The following is an 18,480-nucleotide window of genomic DNA, read 5'->3' on the forward strand; positions in this document are numbered from 1 at the left end:
GCCGCTTATTTTGTCATTTGGCTGTCAACTGGTGCTTGTGTATAAAATACCCGGGAACAACTTCATTTTCGTTTGGCAGCTGCTTTTTTTCGGGTTCCTGTCCTCCGATATATTCAGCGTGTCTCATTAGCCCAGCAGGTTGCTGTCTTTTGTGAACCGACGATGAGATCCGATCCCCTTCGGAGTTCTCTGTCTTGACCTGCCGCTATCTTCTTGCGGCATTATGTCAAGTGTTAGGTACTTAGTGCCTTGCCAACTGCAGATACAGGTCGAGTATCTGGGTATCTGTCGGCTGCGCTGCTACCGTTTGTCGGCGTCTCCTTCATGGCCTATTAAATTAAACTACCTCCGATTAGGCTTTGAGAACACACGCGCGCTGTTCTCCGCTTGTTGTTGTGTGTAGGGTGTGTGTGGGCCTCTAAGGTAATTTTTATTCAAGTTTTACTCGGGGTTTTCTATTTTTTGGGATTTTTTAAAGAGAAGCAAAGAATATGTTCTATTTATGTGATCTTGTCCGTTAGACTGTCCGCTCAAGAGAATTTATGCATATATCTTTGGATCTATAAAAGCTACACAACTAAGATTTAGTTTGAAAATGTATCTAAAGATATTGTATCTTGAATAGTTTTTAGATTTTGGCTAGACTTTATTCTTTGAATATTAAAAACTTTAAAATTCCCCATAAATTTATCCAATGTAAATCTATAGCTCATATACCCAGTATTCCCTAGTCGCAATTCTTAAAATTCCCTTCTCATTTTTCTTTGCAATTTTCCTTTATGTTTTCCTGGCAATTTGATTAACATTTTCGTGTTGCAAAATGGGAATTTCGCTTTTGTGCCTTCATAATTTAACTAATTGCAAGCGCAGTCAAGTCACGTACAGTGCACACACACTCGCCACCCCCTTCTAGCCTTTTCCCTTTTGTTTTTTCCACTTTTCCACATATTTTCCACACTTTTTACGAAGCATTTAAGCGTCTTTTAACCCCCTATAGCCTCTCTGGGAAGCCACCACGCATTGCAGCTGCAATTCTTGGCAGCCATTATAGAAATTAATTTTCAAGCTGAACAAACGAGCAACAACTTGGGAGTCATTGCATAAACACACTCACAAACACACGCGCGCCAACTGGCTCTGAAATTGGTTAGAGAGAGAGAAGGAGAGGGAGAAACCTGGCCAAAACGTTGGGGCGTGGCATGTCAGCTACGCCCACCCCAAAACACGCAATTTTCAAACAGGCCAACGGCAGCAATTTAAATGTTGACAGCAGGCGGCAACGGCGGCGGCTGCTGAGGGTTAAGACGGGGGGCAGGGCCCGGTTTGCATGCGTTTTAACACCATTTGCAAGGCTCTCCTTCGAAAGCTAAAATAATATTTGCATTCTGCACGCCATCTAACGTGCAAAACCAAGGGGCAACGAGGGGTTAAGCCGGCGGCGGTGCAGACATTTTGATGTATGTTTTCGGTAAATAAAATTTATTTGCATTAAATTACCAAAGCCAGACGAGGTGGCGAAGGTGGATCTGGCCTCCTGGCATGGCTTAAAGATCCCCACCGAACCTCTCTCTCTATCTTTCTCTCTATAGTGTGTGTGTGTGTTAAAGTTGGTTAACATTTTGCCAAATATTTGTAGACAATTGGTAGTTCAACTAATTTGAGCTGTTGGATGTGCTGGCTGCTGGCTGTTGTACTCGCTAATAGTGCTGTTGTGCGCTGCTGCCACAGCTGAGTAATTAAATGGCATTTGGAACCTGTCATAAGACAGCGCCCAACCCACGGGAACTGGTGGTATCTGCGAGTGTGTGTATATGTATCGGAGGAAAGGCCTTATCTTGCCCAGAGGCAGCGAACTTCATTGCAAAACACTCACTAAATAGATACTGCCCGAGAGCAGGCACGCAATGTGACAAGATTTTCCAAAGAGTTGCACAGGTGGGCAGTGGTCAAGATGGACTGAGAAAAATAGTTTTAATAGGTTACAATTCAATTCAAAACTAACAGTAAAGAAAACTGATTTCTTATCTATAAATATAATGCACTAAAATATTTTTAAAAATAATAATAATAATTTTTAAATATATTTAAACTTTGTTTATGAAGTAACTTTAAAATTAAATAACATGGGAGTGTAATTACCATATTTAATTATTTTTTATATGATTGTTTTCTCATTTTTAAGAACCTAAATACATTAAAATGAGGCTATTGTTAATACTCTTTTAATTTCTATTTAGTTTTCCCATTCTAAAATACCTTAAAATTCAATTATTGATGTCAGTCATTTTATTTTGTTTTATTTTCAATTTATACATATTTTTATCTTCAAAAAGCAACCCCCTTTTTCTCCTAAGGCAACTGGTTATTATTAACACGCTTCTGGCTAATTAATTGACTCGTTTAACCGGTGTTAGGGCCTCTTCATCGGCCGATTGCAATTTTAATGCCTTACGCGCTCTGGGGAATAATTCCCTTTGGCCAGGACCCCCACTCGATCTGGCTTAATCATTCATTTAGAGCTGCCTCCTATTTGGAGCTAATTAAAATCCCTCATTATGAAATCAGCTCATAGACCTAGGCGATGGATATATATGTATGTGGCCCCCAAGCGATTGCCGTTTTGACCGTAAGCGTGTAATTGCATTAGCCATCTGCCCATTTGGGCTGGCTTTGGTACCCCACTGGACCAGCGTTGCTCAACGCCAACGGTTTTCACCGAAGAAGAAAAAATAGAGCCAAGTCAAGTGCTATGCGAAAACGCTTTAATGAAGAATTAATTGCCAGCAATTTGCACCGCAAATCAATCGAGCGTTGTCACCGCTCGTCTATATACAGAGATTTGGTATGGCTTTTTTGCCTTCTCTCCGCGAACCGATCCGATCCGAGGCGATACGCGTAAATTTCACAATTGCCTGTTGGCCTGTCTCATTTGCTGCCGTTGCTCTTATACGATGTCGCCTCTACAATACACCGGAGAACTCAAATTAATTGAAAATCCATTACAAACATAGGCTAAATGTCACAATTGGCGTTTGTGGCATGTATTTGCACTGGCAATGGCGACGTATTGCCGCTGTAGCAGTAACATTGCACACTGAGAGGAAATATTTAAACTGAATATATGATTTACTTGTAAAAAATTAATTTAAAAAAATAATGGGAATTTCATTTAGATAAAAATATTACTAGAAACTCTGTATAATTTAACCTTTAAATATTTTCTTTCTTAGTTTGAGTTCTAATTAATATTTTTAAAATTTGTTTAATTGATTTATAATCTAAATTTATTATTTTTTATACTCTAAACAATTCTCTGTGCATAAAAGTCACCAGCAACAATGCCTATAAAAGAGCAAAAAGGCGAAAACAAGTCTCGCACTCTGGTTTCTCGCCCCCATGTCTCTCGTCTCTTGTCTCTTCTTTGGGCTTTTCGCTGCAGGTTTTTCGCAACCAAAGCCAAAGGCATTTCCATTGGGGCGGGGCACACGCGAGGGGAGCCGGAAAATCCAGCTCACTTTGCAATGGAAACCCCAATCCAGCAATTTAGCGACAAATGAGCAATTAATTTTGAAATAAATGTAAAGAAAACGGCAGCAAACTAAAGAAAACAAGTTGTAAATAATACAAATATTTAGTTTAAAAGCCAAGGAGACTTCAAATAGATAATAATCTAAATAATAAAATTATCTGGGTATAAATATTATTACAAAGGCAGCCATAATTGGACCACGAATTGCATATAAATATTAAACTCAAGCAGAGAGTATAAATATTATTGTAAAGAAAATGTCATAAAAAAAAGACCTGTGACAAAGGCGAAAAAAGGGCCCCGTTTATATGCTAATTTGGCCACTAATTTATGGTCAATACAAGACAAGAGCGACAACAAAATACCAAACCAAACAAAACAAAACCGAATCAAAAACTTTACACAGAATATATATATATTTATAGAGGCCAGGCAGCGTCTCAGAGTCTGTAAGACACAGCATTTTCGACTGCATCTTCATTATATATATGAAATCTGGATTCCAGACTGGTGGCTTTATCGGGAGTGTTCACATTTCGTTTCACCTTGTTAGTTGGCCATCCGAAGTGGCTTTACGACCCGGAGAGCTGCCTGCTCCGCCAGACCCACAAATAAGTGAAATTATATTCATGCATACGTATCGGAACGATAAGCCCGGCGCATTAACATAACTCTGACATGTCACACTAATTACTTAATGAGCCCCAGACAGCAGCAGCAGCTCCAGGCCAGAGTTGGTTATTAGTTTTGATTCCATCGCGAGTCGCATTTTTATGGCCTTATGGCGGGTTGTCCGACATTTATTTGTTTATCGAACAGAGTATATCGTAATGTGCCACAAAATGTGTGTGAACACATCAAGTTTTTGTGTAGGAATTGAGTGAAAAGAAAGGAATATGTTCTATTTAAATGTTTATGTTACGTTCCCCCCTTAAATTCTTCCCATCGACTGTCTGGTCTCCTCTTTCTTTTGTTTATTATTATTGTTTAATGGCTCATTAGCCAAAATGCAGAGCATAAAAAGCAATTACAAAAGGCATGTAGAAAACTTGGCCAACGTTTGTCACTCGGCAATTTCAATTTGCGCAATTATGCGTAAAATTAAAGCGCTGCATATCATTTGCATTTGTCTTTATTTTGATTCCACTCCTCTGAGTCCTCCTCCGACTCCTTTTGCAAAACAAAATGCCCAATAAATTACGCGTGCCTTTGGGGATCTCTCGGGAGAGATCTGACCCGGACTGACTGCATCTTTAAAATGCCATTTGCATCTCTGTGGTTTGTGGCAAGCTCATTACTTTCATTAACAACACTCCACTCCGAAGGCATGCAACTTGCAGCTTGCAACAGCTGCTGCTATCCGGCGTCTTTATAAGGCCTGCACGACGTTTCTTTTAGCTTTGTTTTTCCTTCTGTTTTTTTTTTCTCCTGTCTTTTTTCGTTCGCCTCTCTGCCGCCTTTGTTTGCCAAAACAAAATGCCCAAATTAAAATTGTTTTGCAGAAAGAATCGAACTGAGATATGGCACGAGGGGGATACGGGTTGGGGATCCACAGCCACATCCACATCCACATCGGGGAATGCATTTCCCGTCGCTACTGCTGCTGCTGCTGCTGCTGCTGCTGCTTTGTCTGACAAATAGTTTAGACAGCAAATTTATTGGCCACTTAAAGGAGTAATTACCGTATATTGTTGCCGCTGCCGCTGCCGCTGCCGCTTTTAGCCAAATTGACAAGGCCAAGGACAGGCGGCAGTTGACAGCCCATTTCATTCAGCATTCAACAGGGCTTTGTTCTGGCAAATACAGTAATAACAATTTTAAGGGGAAGAAGTTCACAGAGGTTGTCCGAAATATATATTACTAAGTGTTCTGTATTTATTTATAAATGTAAATTTAATTAGTTTATAATTAGACTTAAGGAGGAAAGTATCTTGTTCACTTCAAAGAGTATCTTCTACTACAAATATAAATCCGGCAAACAAAAAAACTCTTCTAAATTAGAATTCTATATTTTCCAATTAAAAATTTTAAGGAACAACCGACTAACCAACACCCTTCTCTCCTTCTCCCTTCCAGATGCCAACGAACCGCCTAGGATCAAGTGCAACCTGCGAAAGCACAAACCAAACAGGAAGCCCCGCACTCCATTCACCACCCAGCAGCTGCTCTCGCTGGAGAAAAAGTTCCGGGAGAAGCAGTACCTGAGCATTGCCGAGCGGGCAGAGTTCTCCTCGTCGCTCCGGCTGACCGAGACGCAGGTGAAGATCTGGTTCCAGAATCGACGGGCCAAGGCCAAGCGGCTGCAGGAGGCGGAGATCGAGAAGCACAAGATGGCGCTGCTGGGACGGGGAGCGCAGGGCGCCCAGTGGGCCATGGCCGGGTACTTCCACCCGAGCCTGATGCACCTGGGATAAGTGGCGGCCCAGTTGGCCCAACAGAGACGCCAACGGAGCCATAGTCCCCCCAATCCTGGTAACCAAAAAGCCGAAGCTGAAGCGGAAACCCCCAAAATTTTGCTGTGATGTTAGCGCATTTTATGTTACGATACTTCCAAATGTTGTTTCAAATGCACGCCCTGTAAATACTATAAGATTAAAGACCCGACTAAGCACCCCGATTAGCCACGATCGAACTCTGTATGTACATATATATAATGCCGAGAGAAAGATATGTTTCCTAATTGTACATAAAAAAAAAGAAAGAAAACTCTAGCGCGTAAGCCCAATCAACATCGTTTGTTTCGTTTTTGTTTTGGATCAACAACAATAATTTATTTTTGCACCACCCTCAACGAGTCAATGAGCGTGAAAACCCATCAAGAACATCAACTAAATTTATACATTTCGAATTGTGTATTGTGTAATTTGCATTGTAAGTCAGTCTAGCGAAAATGGATCGATCGTGTGTATTTAAAGCTAATTCTAAGCATCCAAACTAAACTAAATCTAAAGCCACAGCTATGCCGTTAAAGTACTCTACGATAATACCACAGACCCTATACATATAGTTCATACAAGCATAATAATATACTATAAACACCATATAGCGTTAATCCTCTGTAGTTGTTTAATCATTAAATCGTAAAACTAAACAAAAAAAATGTGAAAAAAATAATACAAAAACAAGAGCAGAAAGTGCTGAGACGAATCATTAAAAAGATCATTTGAAAAAAATATATAATTATACAAAAAAATTAAAGAGTGTTTTTTATTTTTATGGGGTGAATATTTCTAGGAAAAGGGAATTTTTTATGATGCCCCTGGCTGTGAATCATAGAGATTATAATCTATGAATATTTTTGGTAAATAAGTTAGAATTAATCCATAAATGCATGGAAATAACTTAAATTAAAGCTTAATCTTTTGGCTTTTAAGCTAAATTCTAATTTCTAAGATCTTTAAGTTCCAGAAATTTAATTTATTTTGTCTGTTGAACAAACAAAAGTTCCTCTTTAGGTTATTTCCTTGGAATATCTACAAAAACCACTCATTTAAATTCCCTGAAATGCTAAATACTAAAGCAAAGAATGAATTTACTATTTACAAAGTAGTGTCGCCTCATTGCTGATTAAAATTCCAAGCAAAACAATATTTTTTCCCCCTGATTAGAGGTGTTATTTTTCAACTGAACGATTGCGTAAGATCGACGGCCATATGTTGTAATTTATATTGGGAACAAATCGGGAATGAGACCGCAGCGAATTGATGTAGGAAAAAGTGAACTAATTAGGAAAAAATTAGCACGTTACGAAACGGCGGCGCTTATACAATATTTCTGAAAAGCGTGAAATTTAAAAATTCCTACTATAATTACAATATAATAATCTGTGCTATATAAAGAGTTCAACCGATTGTCACGGACATTTCACAATTCTCGAAAAAGCTTTCTTTATTGATTTCGTGGAGTGATCGTGTTGGATTGAGAAGCGACGAAGCAACAAGTCGTTCTTATCAAGTGGCAATTAATATTTAATTAATCAGGCAATCTGTAGCTGGCCCACATGGCGTATGCGCGTTCTCTCGCAGCTCGCTCTCTGCCTTTACGTATAAATACGTATAGTTGTATGTGTTTAAGTGGAGGTTAGGCAAATTAAGATTACAATTGAGTGATTATCAAATTGTTTGCATTATAATTTTTATTCCTGCGCGATTTGTCGGGTGTCAGGCTGGGTTCAATAACGAATGCATTTATAAATATGGTATATATGTACATTTTTTTTTTCATTATTTGTTGTTGACAGCTGGACGAGCGTCAATACCGCCTGGTGGTTTTTGCTGTCTGGCTTATCGCGTTGAATTAAAACCCAATTAATTTAATTACAAATGGAATAACACGCCGTCGGCATGAAAAGCCGCAGTAGCTACAGCTCGCAAAGCGTCAAATAATTTAGCTATTTTGATTTATTTACAGACGGCAAGCCGGTGTGTGTTGCTTGTGCGTCTGTGCTTAATAAATAAATTAAAATATTATTATTTGCCAGCTTAGACACTACTGATAAGGCTTAACAATTTTCGAGGACTACGAGTACTGAGTGCAAGTGTTAGGAAATATATACATATTTGTTTTTGGGTTTTTCCTGGGTATAGGGGATTATGTGATGGTAAATATTATTGTTTCTTTTTATAAATTATTTATTATTTAAGAAGCCTAAGCCTAATTAAGGTTGAAAGCTTTATTTAAAATATGGTATATTTCTTATAAATAAAATATAAATACAATACTTAGTTGGAATAGCTTAGAAAGCTTTATTTAACGAATTTACATTATTCTTTGGGCCCGTGTTTGAAGTATTTGCTTTTTTCTAGCACCAATTTACCTTTAAAATGTAATTAATTTCATTTATTTAGAGTGTTTAATTGCCGCACTTGACCCATTTTAACCTTTTACCAATTGATTACACTTTAGGCATAGCAAAAAGTATCTATATATCGAAATATGTCGAAGTATATATCTATTGAAAATATCGATACAAAATATATTAAATAGTCTAACAGTTTAGTTTAAAATATCGGGTCAAAATAATAGCAAAAGGAGAAAAGTGAAATAAATAACCTTTTCAGAAATCTCTCTAAATTTTTGATAAATAAATAGTTAATAAATAAGTTAAAAAAGACATTTTCTGATGTATAAAATATGAATATATTGAAGATTACGATAAGGTTGCTGTTTTTATTTACAGGTTACCAAATTCTTGATTAACTTATATTAAAATATATATCAGAACTTTCTTCTATTTAATTTTTTAATACGATTTCTGAACCCCTTCAAGGGTATCCACTTGTCGCAATATCACTAATTACCCCTTACAATTTGAATATAATTTGTTAACAATTAAATTGCAATCGTACCTTGTTTTATTGGGTAGCAATAAAACAATTAAATTAATTATGCATTTATTATTCATCAAATATTGATAAATGAGTTACTCTCGTCGAATTCTCCACGGCAGCCGTCCCGTTTTTATCTCGAATGTCAAATCGATTGTCGCCGCAATTAATTACGCGTATATAATTACAATGCCTGCCTACGCTGACGCCAACGGGTGACGCCCAGGGCCCCAGAAAGGTGGATCCGATCAGTGGAGATCGGTGGGATTCGGGGATCCGAGTGACTGCCGCCGACTGCGGCCCCTCGTCCGCTTATTAATTAGGCCCGGCTACGCCTTCAGGTAGCCGCAGGTGGCGCTCCATGCAAAACGCGCCGCGCCGGAAAGTGCAATGCGTTAATCAAAACGTAATCAAATCATTTGGCAAGGCAGCAAGCGGCCTGAAACAGAAACCGAAAAAGAGACCAAAAGTTGAGACGGTTTTGGCACTGAGAAAAAAATCGTACTAGCTTTTAAAAATATTTTTAAGGATTACCTAAGATCTATAAATAAATCATAAATTATCATAAATAACTTCATTGTTACTATTACAACCAAATAAATTCCAATATCGAAATATAAATTAGTATTTATCTCTGTATTTCCTTCTATACATTTTCCCCAGTGTAACCGACATGAGGAAAATGAGCAGCAGCACACACAATCAGAGCCTGGTCACATTGGGTAGCCTGCTGCGATTTTGGCCAAGTCCCGAGTTCGAGTCCGGCAATTAAGCTTTATATCGGGCCTAATGGACCGAGCGCCGCCTGCGCTGATTGCAGGCATTTGTTTGGCGTCGCGTCTCTCTCCCTTTCTTTCCTGAACCCACCATGGAAGGGTATATATACGCGTATATATGTATATATTTATCGGGGCACCTCGGGGGCCAAGCTCAGACCCCGCCTCCCTGCCGAATCACAGCTTGATATTAACGCCCAACTGTGAGGCGGCGCATTTACAATGATAATATTTGTGTTCAAAGTTATCAATGGGGAGAGCCGACGCATTGAACTGAGGATGGGGAATCGATCCGAGACGGGGCTTACAACTTGATCTCGGGTTTGTTTTCTGCTTAATTGATTAACTACAAGCCAAAGTTGATTAACTACAGACAAATTTCAGAGGGATAAAAAAGGGGGAAACAGGAAACAAAGCTTACAAATATTTTATAAAATATCCTAAATAGTAAATTATTATAAAGTATATATTTTTTGTTAAATTTAAGCAAAGAAAATATCTAAAAAACCTTATTTTTATCAACAGAACTACACTCATGAATACAACATTCTCTCAAAAAACTGGCACCCTCTCCACCCAAGCTTAATATTTTTAATTAACACCCACACACACACCCCCGGACACAGGCAAATGAGCTCATTATGCGCTGATTATGCAAGATACGAGATACTTATAGACCAGATTACCGGATCAACTCCCCTGGATAGTTTTTCCAGGCGAACACCACAGCAACCTACAGTTAGCAAGTTCAACAAACGAAGATTGCCCGCACTCGAAATGGGACTCGAGTTGATTCACAGAAGATTCATTCATAAAGTCAAGCGAATTGGAAATCCGTTTGCTTAACCCGCTTGTCTCTAGATAATCATATATACAGATATATACTCCACCTGCAGACAGCATGGCGTTTCGCGGGATCCATTAACTCCAAAGGCAAGGCACTCGCAATTACCGCGAATAAATTGAGGTAATTAGGTAATAAAAATAATGTTTTCACCTCGTTATGCGAGGCAGCCGTCGAGGCACCAACCAACCAGCTGCTCGCCTCATCGTTCCGGGAATATTTCGGAGTTGCAACCACCTGATAGGGAGGAAATAAACCGCACCAAAGTGCCCCAGTCTGTGGATCTACATCTGGAGCAGATAGGCAGGCAATTAACCGAGTGATAGGAAAATCAGAGTAGCCCTCTGCTCGGGAAAAATTGATGAAGAGCAATGTTTAATATTCGAAAATACATTTGGGAAAAGTTGAAATTCAGCTGTAATAGAAGTTGATTTAAATATTATTTTGAATTGCAACTAAAGGTAATTTAAAGTATTAAAAATAATATCTAAAAACTCAATGAAATGGTGTTGAATTACAACCATAAACAAATTCGTTTTCTCCAACTTCCCACCCTTAAAAATAATTAAAAATATAAAAAGAGAATCTACTAGACTCTCCATTTTCCCCAAAAAACATTCCCCGCAATCCCCAAACATACAAAGTCTCAAAAAACGCGGAAAAAACACCCGCCATTTCCCTCATCACAGCTTATGCAAATTATCCATTTTCCACGGAATTCCCTGGCCGTCAATTAAATTTTTTTTCTGGGCCTATTTCCACACTTCTGGCACTTTGGAGCAGCCACCAGAAAGGGAAAAATAAAAAACCAAAAGAGCCAAAAACAATTTCATATCCATTTACTTTTCACTCAAGCTGAATTTTCCCTTTTGGGTTTTCGAGTTTTTGGGCTGTGGGTCAGGTGAGTTAGTTACATTTTGTGGGTTTTATGGCTTTGGCTAAGCACTCTTAATTGGTAATTACAATTTGAATTTCATTGCGGTGAATAATGGAACATTTCTGTCATAATTTTCATGGTTACACCAGGTATACAGTAGCCTCGGATCCCACACTTTCCGGTATTAATTTTTTGGTTAACTGCAAGCGTTCCAGGAATCGAGTTCTGTGTAGAATGCAATTAAACAAAATAGCGTGAGATACGAGGCCGATAAACGGGAGCAGAAAAAAAAGAGAAATAAAGAAAAAGGAAAAAAGGAAACAGCCACGATATTGTCGTGTCTGAAACCTAATTTCCAAGTTTAGAATTCTGCGAAAAATGCTCCAAAAGAAACGCTCCAAAGTCGCCATGCTCCTTGCGGGGCTTTACGTTTTTGAATACTCAATTAAATTTTCTTGCCTGCGCGCTGTATGCTCCCTTGGCCCCTGCAGTTTCGCACTATTTTCAATTGAATTAAATGCAGTGCTCTGCCTCTTGCATTTTCATGCGAACAATTTCAAGGAATCGCGCATATCAAGCGCGTCGTCGTCGTCGTCGGCACGCTCCGTTTGGGCGCACAATTAATTTGCGCCCCAAAAACCGAACGCACGTAGTATCTGCATCTCAGAGATACATTAGCGAAAGTGTAGGTCGTCGCCAGTAGATACAATTTAATTTCAAATGCCCTTACCAGGAAGAGGGGTCTAGCTGCTAGACATTTCATTCATGAAAAGAGGAGAGTTTGAATTTATTTAAAAATTTAAAAGAAAAACCTTGAAAATCTCTGGAGCTTTAAGATATCTTTAGAGTATGTTTTGCTATGAAATTTATAAGATTAATTTAGATACAAATTTGTTTATAAATTTACCATAAAATCAAGGCTCATTATTTCTAGATTCTAGCTTCTTCCAAGTTAGAGTATCCTTGATTTCCCTCTAGCTTTTTAGCCACCTATTTTGCATTCGCCTTGGCTTTTAATTCATGCGCCCGGGGATTGTGTGAGAGCGGGATGCCAAGCGAAATGCAAAATTTGTCTGAAGATTTTAATCGTCGGCATGCGCGCCCAAAACGGCCCCAAAAGAGCCAGCTAAAAGCCATCGGCCAACTACCAACTACCAGCAACAAGCCAACAGCTACCATCCCAAGATCCATGCCAGGCTGTTCCCATTGATTCGAGACGGGTCAGAAGTGTTTTTCAGGCTGCTGGAGTTACCAGGAATAGTGCAGAGAAAACAATTTCAGAGAAGGTATTAGGCGATAATTGGTAATATATTTATTTATCAAATTTTGAATCTTTAAAAATTATACAAAATATATAAAGAAAGCAAAACCCTGCAAATCATTTGGTATTCAAAAGTAAGAGCACCTTATTGTTATTATTATATATTATATGTATTCATTACTTATATATTTTAAATATATTTTTTACTCTGCACAAATTCTATTGGTAATAGCTAAAGATAGTGTGAGAAAGAGTCAAGAGAAGAGCTCTCTCTGCTCTGAAAAAAGGGGCGTCGGGCAATGTAGGCGGGGGATATAGCCACATTCATAGCCACATTCACATTCACATCGAGAGTTAAAGCCAGAGCATGTAATGTTAGTCCGTTTCTCTTGTATTCCATGGTTGTTGTTGTTGTTGTTCCTGCTGCTGTTTCTGTTCCTGATTCCCCGATTCTGTTCCTTTTGCTGAGTTGTTGTAGTTGTTGCTGCTTTTTGTTGTAGTTGTTGCTACAAGACAATTTACTTTTGTGCGAAATTAAGTGGCATCTGCAGCATGGCATTCCACTTGACTCCACCAGACAGAGTGCACTGGGAGAAAGTTGGGGGATGTAATATAAATTAAATTAGAACAATAATTTAAAAGAAACCCAAAGGCAAAAACTGTATTTCAAATGGTATTTTGGCAAGTTAACTCCAAAAAATCAATTAAATAAACCGATAAAAATTGTCCCATATTTATTTCAGTGTATACCAGTCACTCCCGCAGCAGCCTCTGATCCCCGCCCTACCATTTTCCCCTCCCAATTCCCATTTCCACTTGCATCTGCATCAGGCAGCATCTTTGTATGTCTCATTCTGCGCACTCCTCTCGCTCTTGTGGGCAATAACTAATTACATTCGCAATTATTTCATGTTTTGGCCAATTTAGTGGGACAAATTTATCTGCGCGGTGTCATCTACTTAGAATTGATGGCTTGCCATGTGAAGCCAGATCGAGGGGAATTATAGTAGATATATAGTGGTGCTGTTGCCATTAGGCGCCTCCGAGGAAGGATGGCCCCGTCCTGAATGGCATTGATTGTTGTGTGTTGTGGCAAATGGAAAAGGCGATCCACATCCCACTCCCCCCCCAGAGCTATTCCCTCTAATGCCAAATGCAATTATTAAGCAAATTAGCAAACATTTAGATATTCCAACGCGATTGCCGAGCACCACGAGGGGCGCCATTGAGATGGGCTTCATTTCTCATTCATCAATTTCAATCCACGCAAAAGGGAATGGGAGGCAGTTGATTAGCTTTGATTGCTTCCGGGAGATATATAGTATGTACATATATGTGTAATATAACAAGTGCTTTTGTAACAAACGAGGCCCACTGACAGGATGCTGTGTTTTGTGGATATCACACAGCAGGTAATTCCATATTAAATAGAGTCTTAATTGGGATTAATTAATAATTATTTGTGCTATGTGGTTCATTTATTAAATCTCCCCAAAGCTTTTATTAGAACTTATCTTGATATTAATTTAATCCTTTATCTAATCCTTTCCTATCTATCCTGTTCTAACTCTTCTATAAAATGCGATATGAACGGAAATGTCTGTTGTTAATCTCACAAAAAGAAAACTCACATTTCTCTATATTTTTCCAATTTCCAACCCTACGTAAAAAAAACGCAGATAAATCTTTTGCATATTTTTTCCGTTTGTTTGATTTTCTCATTTAAAAACGGTAAATGTTTTCTTTTGTCTGTCTTTTCCGTCTTTTTCTCCCTGCTTTTTTCTCTCCCTTTTTTTTTTGGCTGCTGGAGAGCTACATTTATTGCTTTACACTTCCAATTATAACTCAGAAATCCATGGCAAGTGGAGACAATAAAATGCACAAACACGGAGATTTATGCCCACGCAGACAGCGTCGGATACTGCCATACACTGTGCAAAAACACACACACCAACACACACACACACTCTGGAGGGGCAGACAATTCACCTTAATTCAAGTAGAAACGATTTAACTCCCACGGCCCTGGTTGTTGGCTTTTCTTTTCTTTTTTTTTTTGTATTTTATTTTATATGAACTTAATTTCGCTCGAACGAAAAACCACACAATACACGAGCACACACACACACACTCGCACACACAACCCTTTGGTAACGGTAAACGCAGCCATTTATTACATTTACCGTTAGAGAGAGGGAGAGAGTGCGAGCTGGCATGTGCGAGAGCGAGAAGGGTCGCAAAGGATATGACGTTTGCCTTCCTCCGTCCTCCTTCGCCCAAGTGAGTGGAAATTTGTTTCATTATAATTATTTTCCACAATTGGACATATTAGTATGGTTGCGTCGACCGAGGCAGAGGCAGCGACCGAGGCAGCGACTGTCCGCCATTTTTGCAATTTTCCCGTGCAAATAAACGCAGCCAAGTGTAAGAAATTCGCCCGAAAGGACAAAGTGGAGCACTTGTTGTTGTCTCGCTCTGAATAAGGCTCCCTCTTGCCGCTGTCTCTTTTTATCCTGCGCAGACTCACCACTCACCACCAGAGGTGAATTTCCCACTGGGGGTAGTTTTTTATTGATTTTAAGTAAATAACGGTACGTGCAGTACATACGGTTGTCTCTTTCGCGCCAGCAAGGACGTGCCTGGAATGACAAAACATAAAGTTATAATAATTTTTCTTTCCGCTTAATTGTGCTGCTGAGAAGGACTCGGCCGGGTGTGGGTGGGTGGGGAGTCCGGATTGAGGTCCTGGGGGGATGAGGAACATCAGACAGATAGAGACCGACCCCACTTTGCCTGCTCTCTCTCACTCGCCCCCACCCATAGAGCCATCTCTTTCTGGCCGCCACAAAATGACCTGACTTTTAATTTGATGCCTTTATGTAGCGGAGAGCACAAAAGGAGACCTCTGTGTATATATCGAGGACTCTATGTACCCGATGGCATGGATGGATATACGTAGATAGTTGGGTGGCATTTTGGGTGGCAGCTCTCGCTCTCTGCCCAGCTGCATGTGCGTGTGAACGTAGGAAATACAGCAATTAGAGCCATATTAACCGTAATTAAATTTAATTGTTTAATTAAGCGCGAAAAGTGAGGAAGACATTTTCGTGAGCGAGACGGCGCCAAAGTTATTATTATATACCAACCATCATCATATATACACACCTCCCAGGGGGCTGGGTCCAGTCTGGACCTCTTTTTGGGTGGGTTTTAGGTGGTGCGTGTGCCGGGGATTGCGTGTTTCGGCTTGGTCCTCCTCCGCCGATTCCGATTACATTTGCGACGACCCACGTCGCAACAACAAATATAATCCATAAGTAGAATTAAGCTTTCAAATAAGATTAAGAATAGTAGTGGCAACGCCGGCCAAGGAATAGCGCGTCCAGCCCTGAACAGCTGACGATAATCGAATGGATACGATCGATCTGGCAACGCCCTGCCTATCGGCCATCGGGGAATTATCGATTATCGATCGGGGGAGAACAGCTGTCGACCGGCTATATAAAGCGACGCACCGGCCAGTGCAACTTCACTTTTGCAGAGCAGCCGAGCAGTCAACTGGTGAGTTAACAAGTAGTACTAATCCTAGCTTTAGCAGTAGAATAAGGTTTGGCCCTGGCGGCGGACCTTAATAGAAAAGAAGGTAGGAAAGGTGAAGGTAGCGTTAGGTCTAGATCTGGCCCCCTGCAGGCGGATCTAACGAAGTAGCTGGGAGGAGCGGAGTTTGGCCCTAGTTGGCGGACTTCGCACAGATAGTCAGCCGTGGGACGAGGTCGGGCCCTTGCATGGCAGATCTCGCGGAAACAGGGTATCGAGCGCGGTCCGTATGACCTCGCCGTACAGGTAGTATAGACTTGGGGTTCTGACCTGGCCCTTGGATGGCAGATCAGGAATAGGGGAGGGCGTCGAATGAGGTTCGCCACATTCGCCAAGCAAGCATAGGAGGGGAGAAGATCTGGCCCTTGACGGCGGATCTTGATAGCTACAGGGTAGCAGAAAGGCGTTAGGGACGGTGCGAGCTTAGGCACAACGATCGCTCACCTCGAGTGACGTCACCCGGACCCACCTACCGTGACCACGACAGCGGCCAGCCGCAACGGTCACGCACCCTAGTCGCATTGCCCGAACAGGGTATTTACAAGCCGACTACGATACAGTCGCATCGCCCGAACAGGGTATTCACAAGCCGACCACGAGACAGTCGCGTCGCCCGAACAGGGTATTTACAAGCCGACTACGATACAGTCGCATCGCCCGAACAGGGTATTTACAAGCCGACTACGATACAGTCGCATCGCCCGAACAGGGTATTTACAAGCCGACTACGATACAGTCGCATCGCCCGAACAGGGTATTCACAAGCCGACCACGAGACAGTCGCATCACCCGAACAGGGTACTCACAAGCCGATCACCGACGATCGCATCACCGATACAGGGTATCGCCACGCCGACGATCAGCAGTCGCATCGCCCGAGCAGGGTAACCACAAGTCGACCCACTGGACCCTAGTCGCAGCGTCGCATCACCCACCACCGGGTATCATCGTCAGCCAGCCGGCTGAGCACCATCGAAGACCGGGACACGGATCTACCCGCAACCAGGGTATCAACAAGACACCCCCACAGCAGCAACCACACTGTATTCCTTCCACAGGTTCCACTATAGCTTGATAAATAAAGACTACATTAAAATTACCTCTCTCCTCTTGCCTATTTACTGAGTATTGGGACACGAGGGACTCGGACATTACAAATTTTCTGTACGAACCCCGACTCCGGCGAGCTAGGCCGAGCACCCCAAAAGAGGGTCGTTACAGTGGCGCCCAACGTCCTGAAAACCTCGTAGTCCTTAATAACAAAGTAAAAAACCATGGCAACAGAGAAGTTAACCCGCGGATGGGTAACAAGTCTAAACAAGACCCAGCTAGAAGAATACACAAGGGAGTTTGGAATGGAACCAGAGCTGCTAGTGGAAGACCTACGACGCCAGCTATCAGACTTCATAAAAAACGGAGACCACGACGAGGGAAGAGTCAACAGGCTGAGAGAACTAAGCCAGCGACACGCAAAGAACAAACAAAGCCCCGTAGTGGAGGTAAACTGGGAAGTGATCACAGCAATGCTACAGGCGGAAAAAGAAAGGAAACCAACAAACAGCGCGGATACAGAAAGAGACTTGGAGGAAGCAAGCTCCGAAAAAACTCAAGAAGGCTCGCCAAAGCCGGAACACAAAAGGAACAGCCAATCGGAACGCGCGTCAGCCATAAATACCATCCGAGGATGGGGCGAAACATTCGACGGGTCAGGAGACGCGTTAGAGTTCATAACACGGTTGGAAGAACTGGCAGCAGCCTACGATATAGGGCTAGAAAACATTACAGCGGCAGCAGTGGTAATACTGAAAGGTGCAGCCCTAGACTGGTGGCGGACAAACCCAGAAAAGATCCACGATTGGGCAACGTTCAAGGCACAGGTTACGCGGTATTACGTACCGGCGGACTATAGGGAACGAGCAATGGAGCGGATAACGAGACGTCAGCAGTACGCACAGGAACCCGCAAAAGACTACGTACGGGAACTACGGAAGATGATGTCGCACACCACACTAAGCGAGGAACAAAAACTAGAATGGACATATAGGAACAGCACCGTGGAGTTCAAGAGATATGCCAAACGTAGTGAAGTACAGTCGCTACAGGACTACCTAAGGCTAACGGAGGAATTCGAAGCCTTAGGAACACAGTATCCACAGCAGACACAAGCAAGAACGGCAGGAATACCCAACGTAAACAACCTGTGCAGACGATGCAAACAACCAGGGCATATGGCGCATCGGTGTAACAACCCGGCGAGACTGTTCTGCTG

The 18,480-nt window shown here is 41.2% G+C and overlaps 1 protein-coding gene across 2 annotated transcripts in view; it reads left to right on the top strand.

Moving 5' to 3' along the window:
• The window catches only part of Dr (muscle segmentation homeobox protein Drop), a 70,228-nt gene extending 63,521 nt beyond the window's left edge, over positions 1-6,707 (top strand). Inside the window, exon 2 of one of the 2 annotated variants that reach the window (XR_011445166.1) lies at positions 5,606-5,745. Coding sequence is in view for 1 of the 2 variants with exons in the window: in XM_017168314.3 (XP_017023803.1) it covers positions 5,606-5,943 (338 nt within the window). In the remaining variant the exon portion in view is untranslated. Of the gene's footprint in view, positions 1-5,605 lie in introns of both variants that reach the window. The other variant, XM_017168314.3, reaches the window with a different exon arrangement.
• Positions 6,708-18,480: the final 11,773 nt, after the last annotated feature.

Source organism: Drosophila kikkawai, chromosome 3R (assembly GCF_030179895.1).
Source record: "Drosophila kikkawai strain 14028-0561.14 chromosome 3R, DkikHiC1v2, whole genome shotgun sequence".
In the NCBI taxonomy this organism is placed as follows: Eukaryota; Metazoa; Arthropoda; class Insecta; order Diptera; family Drosophilidae; genus Drosophila; species Drosophila kikkawai.